At 37.1% G+C, this 14816-nt stretch overlaps 2 protein-coding genes across 6 annotated transcripts; both read right to left on the bottom strand.

Annotated features, from left to right (window-relative positions):
- Positions 1–50: 50 nt before the first annotated feature.
- LOC18019441 (protein SMG7) lies at positions 51–5025 on the bottom strand. 4 transcript variants are annotated; one of them, XM_024156468.1, is made up of 8 exons: positions 4898–5025; positions 4184–4292; positions 3387–4004; positions 3171–3293; positions 2838–3052; positions 691–2754; positions 483–617; positions 51–394 (listed from the first exon to the last, which is right to left on the bottom strand). In XM_024156468.1, the coding sequence occupies exons 2-6, from the start codon at positions 4253–4255 to the stop codon at positions 714–716; spliced, it is 3069 nt and encodes a 1022-aa protein (XP_024012236.1). In that variant the 5' UTR covers positions 4256–4292; positions 4898–5025; the 3' UTR covers positions 51–394; positions 483–617; positions 691–713. The 4 variants fall into 4 exon arrangements, with proteins under 4 accessions (XP_024012236.1, XP_024012237.1, XP_006400500.1 ...); XM_024156469.1 differs by having other exon boundaries at positions 51–387; XM_006400437.2 differs by having other exon boundaries at positions 483–598.
- Positions 5026–5711: 686 nt separating this feature from the next.
- On the bottom strand, positions 5712–14080 carry LOC18019440 (rho GTPase-activating protein 7). Of its 2 annotated transcripts, none has more exons than XM_006400435.2 (22): positions 13650–14080; positions 12880–12916; positions 12671–12747; positions 12467–12537; positions 12319–12397; positions 12057–12201; positions 11788–11907; positions 11432–11509; positions 10234–10289; positions 10088–10157; positions 9817–9904; positions 9373–9616; positions 9082–9297; positions 8498–8839; positions 8239–8288; positions 7773–7833; positions 7614–7697; positions 7402–7512; positions 7149–7318; positions 6764–6833; positions 6463–6669; positions 5712–6156 (listed from the first exon to the last, which is right to left on the bottom strand). In XM_006400435.2, exons 1-22 carry the CDS (start codon positions 13701–13703, stop codon positions 5965–5967), a joined length of 2622 nt encoding a protein of 873 aa, XP_006400498.1. In that variant the 5' UTR covers positions 13704–14080; the 3' UTR covers positions 5712–5964. The 2 variants fall into 2 exon arrangements, with proteins under 2 accessions (XP_006400498.1, XP_006400497.1); XM_006400434.2 differs by having other exon boundaries at positions 5819–6156; positions 12072–12201.
- Positions 14081–14816: the final 736 nt, after the last annotated feature.

Here is a 14816-nt window from a genome sequence, read left to right as displayed (position 1 = left end):
ATTCTTTCGACATAAGAAAGCATATTGACGCCAGATTAAACAAACGATACTGTTTTGAAACACGAGTTCTTTTTATTCAATTCCCAGAGGTTCAAGACAAACGTAGACCAAATGAGAGGAAACCAAAGCAACCCAATAGATAAAGTATAGCTGCACGAGTACACAGCTAGACATTATTCGCAAAAAAGATAAAAAAAGAGGGCAAAACAGCCACCAACTGCTTCAGATATCGAGAGCGAGCCACAAGGTACGTTTCCTTTCTTAATTCATTCATTCATACGGTCTAACATCTCCTCCTCAAGTAGCAATAGAAAGGCACTTTTTTACTCCTATCAATTCCGCAGTAACCATTCATTCTTCACCATATATCTCTTTCACCAACATGAGCTGTGTCCTGAGAATATCATCAATAAGCATTGAATTTGTATTTAAAACAAGGACCTGCAACAGTAGCTTAAGGACAAGGATGAACAAGGACGAACCTGTCAGGTAGGAAGTGCCCCACAAGATGCCAAGGCCACAAAGACTCCAACTAGAGACTTCAACAGAACAAGGCTCGATCGGAGTTAGGTAGCAGAAAACATTTCGTAACACTCACCTGAATCATTCCCAATTACCTAGATCAACACCATAAGAATAAGAGTTCACAAAGCATTCGATATTGCATAAGAGCTTTGTGTCTACTCTTACCGTGTTACTCTTCCATTCCCATCTCACACAAAGTGGCGACTCGGCCAACTGGACTGTCCTTGGTATTGCTCGGGGAGTTGACCAGCTTGATGGTTTTCGTTCACAAAGTTATCTTTCTGAGGATTCTGAAAATACGGAAATTCTGGTCTGACCTGTGATGTTGGAACTTGTTTTCCAGGGAACGGAAAGTTGGCAGGCCCGTTCAGTCCATTGCTGGTACTGGTACCCATGTGTTCTGGTTTCCTAGAAGAAGCGTAATTCAAAGAATTGTTGAGTCCAGTGCCTCGAGACGATCGAGCTTGATATCCATCCAACCAGCTGTAATCATCAACCAGTAGGTTGTTGCCAGGCAGATCCGAAACAGGTGCTGGCTCCTTCAGCAGCTTAGAGGGGACGGAGTTAAACCCAGGCGGAGGGCCAAGATGCCTAGAGGGTCTACTGATTGGATTTTTTCGTGCTAATGAAGATTGGACGCCCAGGCCATCAGCAATAACTCCAGAAGACGAAACAGCATCAATTTGGGGTGGCAAAACAGCTTCAGGTGTTCGTGACTGAGAATATGGCATGCCACCCATACCATTGACATTGAAAGACTGGTGGGTTGGCAATGAGTGTGCAGGGAAATAGGAAACTCCATGATTTCCATGCGTCTCATTCCTCATGACAAGACCATTAGCCATCTGAGCAAAACCAGATAGGCTACCTCCAAGGGAAGCAGATTGTAATTGGCCCGGTGAAACATGTGAAGCCTGTGCTTGAGTTTGTTGAAAGTGCACAACCCGTGATTGCAGTGGTTGAAGTTGTGCGACCTGTGATTGCATTGGCTGAAGTCGTGCAGAAGCTATTGATTGGGCTGGCTGAGGGTGCCCTGCTGGTGTCTGAAGCTGTTGCAAATGCATAGCCTGAGACTGGGTTGACGGCTGAAGAAGTCCCAGAAGGTTAGAACCAACACATGCAGGAACTTGAACACTTGCGTTGCCTCTTGCTTGTAGATAGAGATTTTCATGAAAAGCTGCATCTGAACCACTCAAAGCCTGCAAGTCCCCGATAGTAGCAACTTGATCAGGATTCCTGAAGCCTCCATTAGGAACATATGTTTGTTCAGAAGCCCCTTTGCTCTTCTCAGCAACTAGAGGCTTGAAAACAATTACTTCATCATCATCATCCTCCTCACCCAAATAAATTTGTTGATCTCGTTGCATCACAGGCAAATTATGATTGATCATTGCTTGGTCATCTTGTAAAGCATAATCAACTTCTGGTGGGCTTGAATGAGAATCCAGCAAGTCATCTGACGGTTTTACACCAACAATGAACTTCTTCTTCTTTGAATCAAAATGCACATGATTCTGATCAATTTTGATCACACTGGTCAAAGCTTTCCCTGCTGCTAGGATCCTCTTTATACGAGCTTTCTTTTCCTTGGGACCTTCGGTTCGAAAGGAATGTTTTCTTGAGAAGTCGAGAATAGTCTGAGCTGGAAGCAGTGGCAAGAATCCTCTTATTTCATAGTCTTCCCACAGTGCAAGCCGGTTTTCAGTTTCTCTTTCATCATACAAGCTCATGTTTGAGAAGCAAGTCTCATCTTCGACATCATCAATAAACAACGGCCCAAGCGACAAGATCTTATTGAAGAAAGTAACACACTGGTTCCAAAAACTATTTCTTACAGCAGTCTGTCTATCATCCGGATCACTCCCGAGTGCAATATCAGGACAACAGGCCAACCATTCAACAAAAACTAACACACCAGGCAAGAAGTAACTCGACGAAGGATCACCCAGTTGCGCACACTGCTCTATAACGTGTCCAAGTAATTCAAAACTTGCTGTTACGGAGTTTCTGGCAGGCTCCACACGCTGTACAATTTCTGCATATGACTGACCTTCTGTCTCTTTCTTTGAGTTATGGACGCTAAATATAAGAATTGTCACAAGTCTAACAATGAAAAGTGCGCTGTCACTGGTGTCTATACCAAAACTCGGCTCTTCCATTAAGCTCGAAGAAATCAGCTCTCGTAAACTGCTGCTAGTCGAGGCAAGAACATCAAAGAATGTCTCCAGGCTGACAAAGACAAGTGATAAATATTATATGAGAGACCCGTAACATAATCTAGAACAAACTAATTTCAGAAGAAAAAAATTTACCTTGTTCGGGTGAAAAGAATCCCGTTGAGACGAACAAATCTAATGCAGAATGCTTTGAGAATCTCATTTGCACTAGTTACTTTATCCTTCTCAGGACCAGCTACCAAGTTCGCTTCTTTCGATGAAACATCTCCGCCTTTACCTCTTCCTTTACCAGTCACCCTCCTAGATGAGTCTTTGGAAGCCGCAAACAATTGGGCATAAATCTGACGATTCTGCTCAACCGTACAAAGAGAGAAAGATGCATTATATTTGGTAACTAAGAAAGTGGGAGGATAATCGCTGTTACGCTAAGTCACTAACATAATTATAAAAAAAAACTTGTTAGTTAACCTTTTCAAAAGCAACAATCAAGTTGTCACGGGCAGTTGGAAAAGGACTCTCCACAGCCAAACTCCGGAAATAGCGATATGTTGCTGCAAACTCATCTCCGGAATAAGAAGCAATTATAGCAAGCTGAGACATAAAGTAAATCTAATCAGACAAACTGTACTACATAGCTGTAGCTAACTATAAAATATCATGAGAAAGAAAAAAATAGGAAATAACCTGATGATGAGGGTTTCCACTGGCTGGCAATAGAGAAGCTGCTTGCAAATAGTAACTTGAAGCAGCAGCATACTCACGGTTCTTGGAATCTCCTTCTCCATACAATCCTTTATACCGAGCCAAATCACCAAGGTATATTAAACAACGGTGACAAGATACCAAGCCTTTTTTAACTTCTGCTAACTTCTTTCCATCCTTATCAGCCAAATTTTGACTCTCTTGATCCTCCGAAAAATAACCCAAGGGAAGACCATACTTTGATCTAATTTTTAAGATCAGATCATGGTAAAACCCAGTTGCTTCGGAAAGGAATGTTCTGAACTGGAGCTTGAGTTTTGCAACTCGTTCGGGTCCTTTCTCGGGTCTAGAGGGACCTTTTGCATTCTGCGCCACACTTGAGCTATTAGAAGCCAAAACAGCATTGATGTGCGATCTAAAGTCTTCAATCCGTTTGTAATGCAACTGCCACAGAGTAACTTCAATGCCGTGCTTCTCAGAAAAGGCATGATCTTCAAGAATTATTGCTTCATAATTCTCACGAATTTGCTGCCACAGATTTGGGTCAGACGGATTTCGAGCCTGAGCAGCCTTCCGACGCTTGATTTCTAACTCAACAGTCTGCAAATTACGCATCTATTGTCACTGTAATGTAGAGCCAAATTTTAAAAAGACAAAGGGCTCAAGTGAAGAGACGAAAACATGCAGTAAGAAGAAACCGATATATCCCCTCCAAGACGCATACTCCAAAAACAAGGATAAGCCAAATTCAGAGAGGAATTAAAGTAAAGAGAGAGAACCTTGTCGAATATGGACTGGGCTCGCTCTCTTGGCGAGCTAGCAGTATTTTTATCCATCTGTGAAGCCATCATCCATCAAAAAATTCAAGGTTATTATGTCACATGTAACCTGCAGTAAGAGAAAGGCAGAATCTCAGGCCAGGATCAAAGCCTAAACCTATGCTTGTGTTTCATAGCTAAACAAGAAATCCATACTCTTACTATAAGGAGCTTAAACAAAATCAATCATCAAGAGTGCTTTGCAGCTGTATACTAAAGCAGACAGACTAAGAGGAACATATTGCTACATTCATGCTTCTAATCAAAATTAAGACCAGAGTAGATATGAAGCCACAATCTGTTTAAAAGTCAAACCTTGAATATGAATCAAGACCCTTGAAAGAAAACAAACGATTGTTCCAGTGATCAGCCGTGGATATTAACATAAAAAAAAAATCCGATTTTAAGAGACTAAAAATCTTCAGAAATATATAATAGAAATAATCACGAAGACCCTAAAGGTCCTTCTCTCTGAAATTTTTTGCTGCCCATAATCATGAGTAAAATCGGAAAACGAGAAGCGAAATCAAGCAGAATCAGCATCAAATCAGAAAGGGGGAAAAACCCTCATCCCAAGATTTTATTAAAAACAAAAAAAAAAACAACGAAGGAAGAAGAAAACGACATAAGTAAAGAGAATTATTGAAATAGGATCAAAAAGGGAAGAAACATAACCTGAATAACCAGATCTGCGAATGGCTATGCGACCAGGAGCATCGGAAGGAAAAATCGGTGAGAGGAGAGAGAAACTAGGGTTTTTTTCGACAGAGGAAGAGAAAGAAAAAAAAATATATTGAGACGGTGAAAGGTGTACAAGGTCGACTTTTCCTTAATATAAGAGAGAGAAAAATAGAGAACGAGGGAAAAAAAAAAGGATTGTCCAAGTGTTTTCTTTCCCTCGCTTTGGGCTTTGAACGTCGTCGTTCTTTAGTCTTTTCTTTTCTCCTATGAATGAATATCCGGAATTCTTTTTTGCATTATTTTTCACATCAAATATTTCTTTTGTTTTATTTCTTGCTTTTCTTTCTTCTCAACCAAGAATCCAAACTGAAGTTTCAAAACCCTAGGTAAGAAACAATATAATTCGGACATTGCTATAAACACACTAATAAACCAGTCAAAATATGATGTACTATAGTATAACAAAATAATAAACGTAATAGATTTTGAAAATGTTAAAACCAACTAAATTTGAATAAAATAGATGAAACCAACAACCTAAATGAACAAAGTCTTTTGTCTTTTAAATTACTTTAACTCGTCCAAAATCATCTTAGTAGTTGTATCGTAGTTTTGTAGCTTTACAAGTCTTCCAACAACACTCTCATCGCCTATACGAATACAAAAGTGTGCAGGCAGTTCCAGATTTAGCGGTTATATAATCATGTTAGTACATTATTGAATACGACTGGAGAATCAAAGACTTTAAGTTTGCATACAGAGACCTTCTTTTTTTGACGTCCCATAAAGAGACTACTAACATAATAAGTCGGCTTTAGAGTTAATTCTTATCTTATAAACATAACCAATCACATTACAACAAAAAAAAAAAGAATTATGTATTACAAAAAACAAAAAAAATCTTTATATATATATACACACAAGACTGTTGCCCAAAAGAATGAAGTGATTCTTGTCTTCTCGGGAGAAAACGAGCAGAGTACATGCTAACATCATTAATCAACCACCAAAAGGATATACAGAATAAACAGAGCCTTTTTTATTTTTATTTTCTCATATAGTTAGTTCCAAGGTGGAGAAGAAGGCCGGTGTATGAAATCTTGAGAAGACGAGCCATAGTTAAGGTCGAGGTTATGGAGCTGCTCCATGAGCTGCGACCGTCTTTCTTTGAAGAAATCAAGACGAGTTGTTAGCTCTACCAGAGCTGCTGATGCAGCGGCTGAAGGATGATTTAGCCTTGGGTACTCTGTTATCTGCAAAACCGTCAATTTCAAGCATGTTACTATGCATTGTCATGACTAAAAGATGTTTATTCAGAGCGGTCAGCTGTGATTTGCTAGGCAGAGAAGCGATCATGCATGTCTCTGTAGTTACCAATGTTTACATCTAACTCTTTTGAGGAACTAATGAACAAACTAGATAAGACCAATCGCACACTATATGCAACCCAAAAGAAAAATTATCTTCCTTAAGTCTCAATCCTTCCAACCACGTTCGTTTTGAGGTTTATAGGAAATTCGTAGTAAGTGAATATAATCGTAAGGACCAAAATGTCTTACATCTAATGCTCTTGAAGTCGAGGGAACAGACGGAGAATCCATGGCTGAGAAGTTGTCCACAGACATCTTTCCAGACTCTTCACTGTTTTTAGAGTCAATCACGTTTGTTGACTCTGGTATTTGCTTACGAGATGATTGCCTGCTATTGCCAACACCAAAAGACCCTGCTCCTTTACTATTTCTCCACTCCACTCCCATCATATTCTCCTGGAGGTCAAACAGTAGTAAATTCTATTGGTTTAAACTTTAATCTTAGCTATGAAAGACGATGATCGACGACGGAAACATCAGTAAAAAGTACCTCATGTCTTTGTTTTCTTTCATGATTTACATAGGCAAGAGTGGAATCAAAATCTTGCTGAAGAAACCTTCTGTAGAAATACATAACATGGAATTAGAGCAGAAACATAGATGTAAATTAATCATATTACAGTACATATAAGATATGCCGTGCAAAAGTTACTTCCAACATAATCTTATCAGCTGTACTGAGTTTAAAGATTAACAGTGGATAAGTTAATCTGAGATATTTGTTAAACACATCTTCACTAAAGTCAAGAAACACGCCACAAAATGCAATTGAAAGATAAAAGCTTTACAGTATCAAGGATAAGTCATCACAAAAAAATATAACATGGATTATGAGCTCTTCTGTAGGAAAGTAGAGGGATAGTTATGCAACTCACTTTTGAGGATTGTGATTCTGGAGATACTGATGATTATCACGCGCGTCTGAGAAGGAACCAAAGTTAGTCTGACGTTGCTGGTTAAGCTGATGGTGAAGTTCTGCAACTTTCTGCTTCAGCCTGGCCACATCAGCCTCAGCAAGAGCAATTTCCTCAAGCTCCGCCCTTGTCTTCAAATATTCTGAGATCGTAAGTATTTCACAAGAACTAATTGTTTAAAAGAAAATACCATATTTCTAAAATGTATACTTACTTTCGAATCCACACCATGTGAGCTAAATTGTCCAGAAGACATGCTCAAACCAACCTCTAGTGCTGCTCGGAGATCTCTTTCGGCTTGCAACTGCTCTTGTAATCTCGACACCTATATAAGTATTCCCCACCAAACCAAAAGAAGATTCCTTTGACATTAGGCTTAAATTAAAGATTTATAAACACTGATAGTTTGAAAGAAAAATTGTATACATCTTGTTCAAGCGACAAACGACGTTCATGCAGTGCCTGCTTCCTTCTCTCCAAGCTAGCCTGTAATATCGCATTACCTCTGGCCTATAACAATAATGGTGACCCGTGTTAATGACTTTATGAAGTCAGAAAATAAAATTTTCAGCAGCGGATGATTACCTCCTTTGCAATTCGTTGTCGCAGTTCATTTTTAGTGGTCTCGAGCCTCTGTATAGCAAGCCTACAAACAATTGATGAACCATTTATTAGTACAAAAACACCAAGCTATTGTAATCTCAATTGTCAATCGAATCAAGCCTATGCCAAAGAGATAAGTAGTAGATTACAATATTTGCATAGATCAACATAGAAAGTACGTATATACATGTATTACGTATATTCATTAAGCAATGTTTTTTTTAGTAAGTTGTTGAGACATCAGCCGCGTCATTCTATGTCCACTAAACTAAAAGGATTCTTAGATAAAGTACAGCGTTAAAAATGAATCCTGTAAGTATTTCAAGCAAAGGAAAAATTCAAACTTGAAAACATGTGGAAAGATAATTACAGTCATAATTTTGGCAGAGATATTTTCGATATATACACATATGGAGATAGAGAATACACCCAAGATTGAAAGCCTTACTCATCTTCTCCTGAAGAATCAAACGATCCATCTGTGGATATCTTTCTGGCCTGTGACAAACAAAGAGCAACGAAAATGTTATTAATTCCACCCGACATTGGTTTATTATCACTATATAATTCTGCTCAGGCATGACACTTGATAACAAATTGGAGGAAAATAGTTTTGTATCATGCATCCAAATTTACTTGAACTAATGTATCAAATCTGAGACATGTACAGAATCAGAACTATTTGATCATGATAAGCAAACACATACACTGCCTCGACCCCAGAATGTTGCGCGCTTTGCATGAACAGAGGACGGCGTGCCCTTATTCACGGGTTTCTCACTTGATGATTCAAGACCAGGAGCAGCCAAAGTATTTCCATGAGTGAGTACATTTAGAACCTTCCCTGATTGATAAGACTCACCAACATTTACGAGAGATGAGTTTTCTCCATATTTGGTTCGATCATCACTTATCTGCTCTCCAGCTTGTTGATCCGTGGAGTTGACAAAAGGATTTGTCACAAGATGATCTGTTCGTACGTTTGAATTACGTGTTGGACCACTTCTCTCTCTCGGTGATTCGATATCAGAGTCATCAGCAACAAATCCCTAGAAAGAATGCATTCAGCGATCATGAAATAATTATTTTTTCTACCAAAGCTAATTCTAATTCATTAAAAATAGCAGAGATAGGATACATATATAATAGCTGAAAGCTTTTAAACATATTCTATATTCATGAACAATACTTCATATGTTCAAAGGCATTTCGTTATATCACCAACACTATACAAATAAATGTTTCATGTAAACTTGGCATGGATGCATGAGTATATTGAAGGAAAAATAACCTTGTATTCATAGAGATCGCTGCCTGTGCATCCGCTGCTCTCACTCATTTTTCCACTCAATGCACGCTCATTATCATCATCTGTCACTGGTTCAACTTCTTTCTCTGCATGATCGTATTCATTTTTCGGGTTGTTGTCATCATCACTAGAATCATCAGGCCCACTATTTCCAATATGTGATTCGGTCGAAATGGAACATCTTTGAATATTTTCTTCCTGAAAATTGTAGAGAAGCATATAAGGCATACAACATCAAATAAATTTGAATGAAACTATCTGAGTCCGTCTTACATCGAAAATACTTCCATAATCCTCCAGGAGAATAGTAATGATGGCTTGAGCATTATTGGCAGCATTAGCAGCAGCGAGAAGCTGAGCAGAATTGTCTTCACCGCTATCAAATTCGTCCTCTAGATCACATTCACCAGCCAATAGAGGACGTAAGAGCAGGGGAGCCATGCAAGCAGCTACAGCAGATGGGTTCATTCGATTTTCGTGGGAATGAGACGAGATAGTATGCATCATTTTCAGAATCCTGAGGGTACAACGCAGATATGTAAGAGTTCGAGACAACAACTTATAAATGATTCTCAAGGACTCTTACTCATAAAAGTTACAAGGCATTCATCTGTCCGATAGACTCAGAATTGGCAAGAAACAAGTAATCTCAACTATAACATCTAATATATTAGCTATTAGCACAAAACAAGCCAGAAGGGAGATCTGGAAACATACCGTTGTAATAGACGTCTATTAGGTTCAGGAAATGTTTCCGCCATAGCAGAGCGCAAGGAACTAATGCGAGCCTCTTTAGACTCTATTCCTGATTCAGAAAACCAATTAAGAGGACGTCAACTTCACATAAGTTCAGTCAGATCTCCATAAATTCTTTAACAGAAGACTCATGCAAATTAATAAATTTTCCATATACACACAAAGACACAATTCTGCATGTTTACAAGTACGACTTCATGATAAGGAAGGAGAAGAGGGTAAGGGTACTCACGGTAAGCTTCCAGCAGAGCAGTACAACAGGATGCTGAAACCGGAGAAGAAGGTAACTCCCTCAATACATGCTGCAAGTGAGATGAAATTGCCTTAATATTGTAAAAATAAACGATTTAACAGAATAAGAAGTTGAAAAGAAACTACCTTAATGCAGTCTCCAATAACATGTGGATCTTCATCAAAAGTGAACTCCGTTTTGCCTAAATATTATTTGGACAGTAAGAAGTAAAAAAAAAAAGTAAATTGCGTATTCGAGGGAGCACATACCTTAAGTACCAAGGAAGTCTAAGAACAAATTATATTAGCATAACAATCTATTATATTAAAACAGAAGCACATTTAGTACTTGCTTCCAAACACTCCTAATTTTAATAATTATTTATATTTAATTTCGAAAATTAGTTATTAATTTAAATATTTTTAGAGTTCCTTAAATATAGGTAATTTAGATTTGATTTGATTTGATTAAAAATAATAAATCAGATATTAATTTATATTTGATTTAAAGATTCTAATTTAAATAATTTCTATACTATTAAACATTTTTATCAAAAATATCTAGAATTTTAAAAAAAAAATTCACATATGAAAAATAATGGTCATATTTGAAATATAAAATATTTATAATGATGTAAATGATATGATATTTATGTTGCTTATATAATATATTTACGATTATGATTTATTTACAAATTAATAATAAAATAATAAATAAAATTCAAATATATAATTTAAATATTAAAAATATATTTTTTAATATTCATAGAACTAAAAATATATATAAAAAACCGGATTAAAAATATTTTGGTAACTAAAATCACTAATTTTGAATTATACATGTATATCGAAAATATATTTTTCATACAAAATCAAAACATTAAAAGTTAAAAATTATTGCATACACTATAATGTGGTTTGAAAAACCAGTTGTACACTCCCTTCGTTGATTAAATTTTAGAAAACTATAATGCTAAATAATACTGTTAATACATCTCAAACTTTTAACAAATAATTATATTATACGGTAATATGAACGGAAAAGTTAGAATTATGTTTTTATAATAGTTCATTATGAATTAATATTAGTGGATGGATTAAAATTATATTTTTATAATTATAATTAATTTTAATACTATAAAAATATATCTAAACACAAAAATCAATATTTTCACTTATTAAAAAATATATTTATAAAAATAATTATATCTAAACTCAAAAACACAAATTATATTATAAAATTCGTTAAACAATAAAAAATATTCTCGTGCGGATGCACGGGATTAGAATCTGGTATGTGCTTAAACTTAATCCAGAGAGAAATAAGTTGGCAGATTATAGGTACCTTGTTCGTATTCTTGAACTCTACGTTCCACCTCCTCCACATCAGCAGACTGTCTCAATATGCCTTCAACTTTAGTTCCTGAGGAGACAAAATCACGAAACCAAACAAAAAACAGTTAAAAGAAAAATGCATTCGAAGAATATAAACACATCTGTTTCAGCCGTTGCAAAAAATTGTACAACAGATTGAATGAGATAATAGAATCATGGAAACGGCAGTTAACTTTCACTGAAACGGATACTTACCATGTGATAAGTACCCTGACAAAACTATGGACACATTTTGATCTAAAACCGCATACCCCAGAAAAATCATTTAGGGAATACCTAGCTACCGATATTTTCTCAAGAACTTACCATACTTCTCAATAAACTGCAGAGCTTTCTCAAGGAATGATGGGCTTCCATCAATATCTTCAAGAGCAAGTAAGATTGGTCTTCCAACAACCATGGATTTTAATGGACGCTTATCCCGCCCTAGCAATTATGGACAGTGAAAGCAGAATGAGACATAGATGATGGAAAGTAAACTATTAAGGCAGAAATATACATAAGCAAAATCAAGGCATAAATATGTATAGATGTAAGATGCTTAGGCCAAAGCTGTAACATGGATTAGAACAAACATTGATGAAAGGAACCTTCGATAGCCTCGTTAGTTTCAGAACGGAATATTCCATTCTGACCCATGACGAGTGCTGCATTAGGGGCGTGTGCAAGAGCCTGCTCAAGAGCAGTTTTCCACTCGTACAAATCTTCAAATGTCTCAGCCTGCATCATCCAAGTTGGTCACAAAAAGAGAAATTAACAGTAGTATAATGATCGTTCAAAGAGTAGACATCTATCTAGGGAGTATGTATTTCAAATTTGTCGCTGATATTGAAGTACCTTAAGAGTGAAAGCTCTCCCGTCACGCCCATCAGGAAATAATACGGTCAACAATTTTTTATCCTCCCTCACCACAACACTGAAAACAAAAGTCACTGTCAGTTGAATTCCATGAAATTTTCTAACCAACTAGCAATATCATGCGTACCTTCCAGAGTTATTCAAGTCGATGCCACCCAGAGTTAAGTTAACTTCGCCACCTTTTTGCGGTAATGTACCCTATGAAAATGTAGTTACAGAGCTCAATATATACGATTCTCAGGAATCTTATCATATCATACATTAACAAAATAAGTCAACTACGAAGATTAAAATTAACGGTGGAAAAGGCAGTTTGATTGTAAATACTAACAGGGTCATTTTTGAAGAAGACCAAGGAAGTACGTGTGAGGATGAACCAGCGTTTCTTCCAAGAAGTCCAACCCAATCCTATTGAGTAGAATGCCAGAACAAAATGTTCAATGCACTATGTCATCCCACTAGCCACAGGGAATTGAACAACTGACCAAACATAGTGAACTTTGATAGAAAATAGGGAGGGGCAAAAAGCCACAAGGATACCTTTTGAGGATATGAAAAGTGGACCACTCTTAAAAACCTGCCAAACAATTGCGAGTTACATAGTATTAGTAACGCACGTTCTAAGAAACTAGAGAAAATAGATAGTTGCAGAAACAAGTAAAGCCAATTAAAATATTCATTCATAGTTTTCAGTTCATATTGGGTACCAGACATTCGCAAATATCAAAGATTCAATATCGGCATGCTAGTTATCTGTTCAAGTAAAGCCTCATATCTGTCCTGTATGTTATTTGTACTTAGATGAGAAATCACTTCCATGGATACTGTTTTGTGTGTATTTTGCAGCTTAAGAGTAAATCACCGATCTGCCTAATACTTCTGTTTTTAGGCTCTTACAGTTCGACCAAATCATTATGATCAATTACGCTTCCCTTTCGATATAATAGAAAAATGTACTCAACACAGACACTATAGACCTCATGTCAGCAATGACATTGGAGTAGAAGCACAGGAGCGATCAAGCCAATAGGCTTCAAAGAAAGAATACGAACTTAACAATACAAGGAACAGCTAATGAGAGCTTGTCTCACAATTAATATCTTATACTTGTCCTAAATTTTAGAAATTCGAGCGTCCTTGGTGACCGAAATTCAGACAGCTAAACTAAACCATAAATATGAAATAAATTATCATATGACCCTAACATGTATGATCCACTCAGCGACAAACAAAATCTGCAATTCACCAGCGTCACATTTAATTTATACCGAAAATAAGAAAAACAAAAAAAACCAGAGAAACGCCATTACCGTATTTGAAGCAGCACCTCGTGGCCGCTCCAAAGCCGCTAAAGAAGCCTCCATTGCCTCAACAGCATAATCTCAGATCCAGTCTCGAAACAGTACCCAGCTAATTCGAGAAAGCCAAGAGACTAGAGTTCCGATTTCACCTCTTTTGATACGAACAACAGAAAGAGACAAACAGCAGCAAACAATCACCAAAACCAAATCTCCTCTCTCCTCCTCAAATTGAAGAATCACAACGCCTCAGAAGAACACAGCAGTGCCACCAAACTAGCCGCCGGAGAAAACCTCGCTGGGTTCTATCCAACCTCCGCCGCGAGATGTAGAGCAGAAGATTTTAGCTGTAGATAGAGAAAAGAAGAGACATTGCTTTCCACCTACTTCTGCTTGTGTAAAGAGAGAGAGAGAGAGAGAGAGAGAGAGAGAGAGAGAGTGGATGGATGGGTCATGAGTGTCGGAGAAGTCACGGGTCGGGTCTGGTAAAACTTAAGTCGTAATTAAATCAATCCAACCAATCATCACTGTCCACCTCAGCAACAGCTGGTATGATCCTCTTTCCCTCCTGCTCCACTGGCCAATTTAATAATCCCGGATTAGGTACTGCGATTACCAGTAGCCACTCCCTTTTAAAACGATGGTAATGTATATTCTACTTTCTGCTTTAAACTATATTAAGTAAGTATTAACTACTAATTTTTCATAACAAAGAAACAAAACTTATGAACTACTAATATTCTACAGCTATATATAAAACAGATGGACCATCCAATCGTCAATGATTTAATGCTCAATTTCATATCATTTTGGATCCAGAATTTGTGGTAACGCATCACGCAAAATGTCATCCATGCTTGGCCTCCTAATAGACTAGCTGATTTTGATATGTGTATGGGTTTTCTTCTTCATGCTTTATGCATATCCTGCTCCTCTCTTCTTCTGTTTTTTCAAAAAGACTTTTGCATGATTGTGGCTTATCACCATGAATATATTATGCTATATTAAACCAATTATATTATTTCTGTATAGTTTTTTCTTTATCATGGAGCACATCATTCAAGGTGAGAAAGAACTTCATCTTCAAGACGTCAATCATAAATGGACATTATGCTACTTATATATATTGGACAATGCAACCTAAGCTTGTGTTAAAAATAGCAAAAGCGTATTGAATGT

This window comes from Eutrema salsugineum, unplaced genomic scaffold (assembly GCF_000478725.1).
Source record: "Eutrema salsugineum unplaced genomic scaffold, Eutsalg1_0 scaffold_2, whole genome shotgun sequence".
Taxonomy (NCBI): domain Eukaryota; kingdom Viridiplantae; phylum Streptophyta; class Magnoliopsida; order Brassicales; family Brassicaceae; genus Eutrema; species Eutrema salsugineum.
Note: the sequence above shows the minus strand (reverse complement) of the source record. Positions and strands in the feature narration are given on the sequence as shown.

What these genes read in the sequence shown, in the direction of transcription:
- LOC18019441 (XM_024156468.1), bottom strand. Translation starts at nt 4,255, where the DNA reads ATGATGGCTTCACAGATGGATAAAAATACTGCTAGCTCGCCAAGAGAG. An exon ending in CCCAGTCCATATTCGACAAG is followed by an intron (nt 4,005 to 4,183) that starts GTTCTCTCTCTT and finishes CGTAATTTGCAG; the next exon opens with ACTGTTGAGTTAGAAATCAA. An exon ending in ATTCTTTTCACCCGAACAAG is followed by an intron (nt 2,755 to 2,837) that starts GTAAATTTTTTT and finishes TGTCTTTGTCAG; the next exon opens with CCTGGAGACATTCTTTGATG.
- LOC18019440 (XM_006400435.2), bottom strand. Translation starts at nt 13,703, where the DNA reads ATGGAGGCTTCTTTAGCGGCTTTGGAGCGGCCACGAGGTGCTGCTTCA. An exon ending in GACTTGAATAACTCTGGAAG is followed by an intron (nt 12,398 to 12,466) that starts GTACGCATGATA and finishes TTTTGTTTTCAG; the next exon opens with TGTTGTGGTGAGGGAGGATA. An exon ending in CGAAGGTTCCTTTCATCAAT is followed by an intron (nt 11,908 to 12,056) that starts GTTTGTTCTAAT and finishes CATAATTGCTAG; the next exon opens with GGCGGGATAAGCGTCCATTA.